The sequence below is a fragment of the Glycine max genome, chromosome 15 (assembly GCF_000004515.6).
Source record: "Glycine max cultivar Williams 82 chromosome 15, Glycine_max_v4.0, whole genome shotgun sequence".
Lineage (NCBI taxonomy): Eukaryota > Viridiplantae > Streptophyta > Magnoliopsida > Fabales > Fabaceae > Glycine > Glycine max.
In genome coordinates this window covers 10,216,763-10,221,156 of record NC_038251.2, presented here as the reverse complement: position 1 = coordinate 10,221,156, position 4,394 = coordinate 10,216,763, and the positions used below count along the sequence as shown (strand labels likewise).

Sequence of the window (4,394 nt, the reverse complement as noted above, 5' to 3'; positions counted from 1 at the left end):
CATTCTCAACAACTACACATGATTTAAAAGGAAGACTAAATAAATAATACACTAAAAAGAGTAAATTGTATAGCTTATCATTTCTTAATCAAAATGGTGTTGGATCCCTTTCTTAGCAAAGGCCAAAATGTAAGAATTTGTAGCTTTTATTTAACTTTTACAACACACCAAAATGCGTTTTTCAATCTTTGGCTTGATGGAAAATGAGTTGTATATGTAAAAATTAGAAAAGGAGTTGATAATTAATGACACCAAAAACTCGATGAAATTAAACGTACTTGAACGAAGCAGTCATGCTGGTGGAGCCTTAGGAGGCTAGCATGCATACGGGGGTCTGAATTAGAGACATTTCTAATGACTTGATGTACAATAGGATGCACTCTTGGACATCTTTCCTTGTAAAATGAGGGGTCTAGTTGTGCATATGAAGAGAATGGTAGTGCTCCTAGCACAACCAATGCACAACACACAACACAGCTATTACTTGCTCACAGAGGAGACTCATTTTTTCGAGTTAATTTAAGTATACTGAACCTGTAATTGTGAGCAAGTATTTCAAATAATTTTCAATCATGCCACATAAAGGAAGAACGAGAAAATTGAGCAGAAAGATCTCGAGGATTTCAAGTGTAAGTAAAAGTTATGTATTTGATTTCATGTTTCAAAATTAAGTTGAAAAATCACCTAATCTAATTTTATGTTAATGTTCACATGGTTGGTTCTGTGTTGAAAAATTGACTATATATAGATTCAGAATTAATTTTGTGTTGAATTAAAACTTTTATAATGAGTTTACGTATCTCTCTTGAATTGTGTCTCCTCTCTTAGGTTATGAAGTTTTCTTCACTATTCACGAATCATACGACTTTATCTAGTTAAATTGGACCATCCTAATTCTCTGTCCTCACTCAATTGCATGTTTGAATCCAAACTTTAGTTACAACTGGCAAAATGTTCAACATGTGTGTTGGAACCACGAGGGTACAAGCAAATTGTGTGCACTAACTTTTTCAGATTTTTAACTATACTAGGGTGCATATCAACATATTATTGTAACTTTACATTCATTTGTTGTTAAAATAATAATTTTAATCCAATTAATACAGGTAGAAGATTAAAAGCAGCATAGATAATAATACTTGGTAACAAGATTCAGTAGTTCATCAACAAATACCCCAGCCTCTACTATGCTATCTTTTCACATGTTTATCTGCATGATATGACTTAGAATTCTCATAATATATATATTGACCAGATCTTACAAATAAAGTGATAGCATAGGTGACGCAGTGCACAAAAGTACAGACATATATATCATGGTCCACCGCAGGCACGAGCCATGTACGTGCCTATTGAACTCTTTATTAGGTACCTTTTAATCTCTGCATTTTGAAGCATACACTAACTTTTGTTTTTGTTAAGTTATTTAGATTGAGCTAACCATGCCATATTCTGATGATTCTTTGGTGGCCAGAGTGGCCAGTCCAGCAGAATTCCCATTAACAAAATTACATTGTTGTCTGATTTCTCCTTGAGATCCCGTTAGCACTCCAATGTTACCCATTTTTATCATTGAAGCCTTGAAGTTCTCAAAGAAAAGAGTTTGGTTACTGCTGAAGCTATTGACAATGGATATGGTATCGGCACCGGTTGTGGAAAACAGCTCTTGATCACTCTGAAGCAAGCCCTTGTGAACCTGAAGATTGGAGTAGTAGTTCTTGTCCAATGTGTCAGGTGTGGTTGGGTCAAAATTGGTGAGGTTAGTGCCAGGTCCACCATTGGGGCATATTGCACTAAGTGTTTGCAAGTAGGTTGTGTTAAGAGTTGGATCAGGGTTGCCAGTGTTGCTGAAATTGTATAATCGGTCGACGAAAAATCTGCACTGAGCTTTGCCAATTGTATGAGCACCTGAAAAGTGAAGGGTCAAAATGTGCTGACATTTTTTTAAAACTATAGAGATGAATTTTCTGTAGTGTGAAAATGTTCAAATGTACCTGAGAGTGCTACTAGATCAGTAGTGTTGAGACCTTGAACAGCAAAGGCATCTTTGAGTTGAGTAAGATTGAAGAATGGAGCTGGAAGATTTTGATTTGCAAGTGTTCTGTTTGCTGTTAAACTGTCCCTTCTACCCAATGGAACTTTCCAATCAGGACCATGAGCCTGTGGATGGTTGTAAATATAAGAAGGGATAATAAAGTAAAAGCAAAAGTCATACCTGTTAACTTAGACTTTGATTTAACACTTTAGTATATTAAGAATGTTGTAGTATGTAATTTTCAATGTCGGCTGCGAGTGGACTTTCCTTACTAATAATTTGTTTTAACTAATTCATCAACTCACTTTCATTTTCTCTGTCTACTTAAATGGTCAGTTAATTTATGAGCATATGTTTATGGGAGACCATAAAATTGATCTTAAAATATATGAAATATTAAGGAGAATCTTAGAAAAGATTGCTAATGAAATCAAAGGAAAGTGATTTTAAGAAGTGAAACCTCCTTTCTTATGTCAGTTAAGAATTAAAATTGACACATTCTAGAAACTAAAAGAATGAAAAGTTAAAATATTAGGCATACAATTTTGATAATATGCACATTAAGAAAACACACACTAAACATGGAGAAGGTCTAATCTTATAAAGTGGAAAGTACTAATGGCATCAAACATTTCAGAAGAAATTTATTTAAAAATAGAATGAGACATATATACCAGAACAGAAGATATCTCAGCAGCAAGGGCAAGAATATCAGCACAAGAAACAACACCAGGACAAGCATTTTCCACCGCAGTCTTGATCTGGTTCACAACATCCAAACCTCTTATTGAGTTGTTGTTTGGAAAAGCTTGTTGCTCACTTTCTATTGTGGCAGTGTTGTTCAACAAAATTGATGCATCACAGCCCTGCATGCCACAAGCATGAGAAACATCATCAACTTATTATTACCTGTTAACATATGACTTAAACTTAAGACTAAATAACACACTAATTGGCAGAAGAATTTGTGATACATTTTCAATCTTGTGCTGATTGAAAATGAGTTGTACTTTTAAAATTAAGTAGAAAAAGCTTAATTAGCTTAAAGTGAAAACTGATCAACGTATGTATGTGTAACAAAATAGAGTTAACAATCACACAAAACTTTGGAAAAGTGATGAACAAACATGAAACATACTTGAACAAAGCAGTCATGAAAGTGGAGCCTTATGAGACTAGCAAGCATTCGGGGGTCTGATTTAGAAACGTTTCTAACAACTTCACGTACAATAGAATGCACTGTGGGACATGTGTCCCTATAAAAGGAGGGGTCTAGTTGTGCATCTGAAGAGAATGGTAGTGCACCAACTAGCACAACCAATACACAACACACAACTGTTACTTTCATTTTTTCTATCAGTAATTTGTTCTAAATACTGTGCTGAAGCTGTTGATGAGGAGCATCTATTTATAGAGACACATGGTCCCTAAATGAATGCAATGTCCTCCATGCATTTCGTACTTCAGTGATTCAAATAATTTTCAATCATGCCACTTGAGAGGAAAACGTGTAAAGTCGTCAGAAAGATCTGGAGGGGATTTCATGTGTATGTGAAAGGTTAAATTTTGGCTATACTTTCAAATTGCTTCTCGAAATTACATCAGTTGTTGAGCATTTTAAGCCCTGGTATATATTTTAAAAACTTGACTTTACCATGACTTTCATTTTTACATATAGTCCTAATCAGTTTGATTTCTTTTAAAGTTTTATTTTAAAATGTGAATTTTTTTGTATAACCATTTATGATAATGTAAAAAAAAAGTTTAATAGAAGTTTCAATTCAATTTCTTAATAAAGCCACATTTGATTTTAATAATGTGCAAGGTGACTATAAGAAATAAAGTGAAAAAAAACTAAAATAAATGTCTTTTTATGAAATCAAGAACTGATATAATTTTTTTTTAAAATCTCATAAACTAAACTCTATAACTACACAGTACCTCAGCTAAAATCACAAAGTTTTAGGCTATGTTTGTTTTAACGTCAAAACCCTCCAAACGGACATTCAATGGCATTTCAATGCTTTCCGAGACAATGCTATGTGAGGGAAGCTCTAAAATGAGGTCCCTTACGTTCCATTCAACGTTTTCGCAAACACACACTTACTATCTAAAACAAGGGAACAAATATTAATTTGAGTAATTAATGAAACAAATGCTGAAAACTCTTTTTCTTAATACCTTATAAAAATATTAATTAAAAATAAATGTGTGCATAATGTTTTAAAAGCATAAAATTATTTAATATTTTTATTTGTAAAATTATTATATTAGTATCAGAAAATATTTTAATTTTTATTGAGGTTAACATTGTTAATTTTATAATTATTTTATATTTTAAAAGAAAGAAAATACCCAA

General features: G+C 32.8%; 1 protein-coding gene across 1 annotated transcript; it reads right to left on the bottom strand.

Annotated features, from left to right (window-relative positions):
* Positions 1 to 1,220: 1,220 nt before the first annotated feature.
* Positions 1,221 to 3,418, bottom strand: LOC112997600 (peroxidase 15). Its single transcript, XM_026125873.2, has 4 exons — positions 3,174 to 3,418; positions 2,710 to 2,901; positions 1,995 to 2,160; positions 1,221 to 1,908 (listed from the first exon to the last, which is right to left on the bottom strand). The coding sequence occupies exons 1-4, from the start codon at positions 3,381 to 3,383 to the stop codon at positions 1,427 to 1,429; spliced, it is 1,050 nt and encodes a 349-aa protein (XP_025981658.1). The 5' UTR covers positions 3,384 to 3,418; the 3' UTR covers positions 1,221 to 1,426.
* Positions 3,419 to 4,394: the final 976 nt, after the last annotated feature.

Bases quoted from the DNA above. Each gene is read 5' to 3' on its own strand.
- LOC112997600 (XM_026125873.2), bottom strand. From the start codon at position 3,383: ATGAAAGTAACAGTTGTGTGTTGTGTATTGGTTGTGCTAGTTGGTGCA. The intron at 2,161-2,709 runs GTATATATGTCT...AACCATCCACAG, and splicing joins CTGAGATATCTTCTGTTCTG to GCTCATGGTCCTGATTGGAA. The intron at 1,909-1,994 runs GTACATTTGAAC...TTCACTTTTCAG, and splicing joins TGATCTAGTAGCACTCTCAG to GTGCTCATACAATTGGCAAA.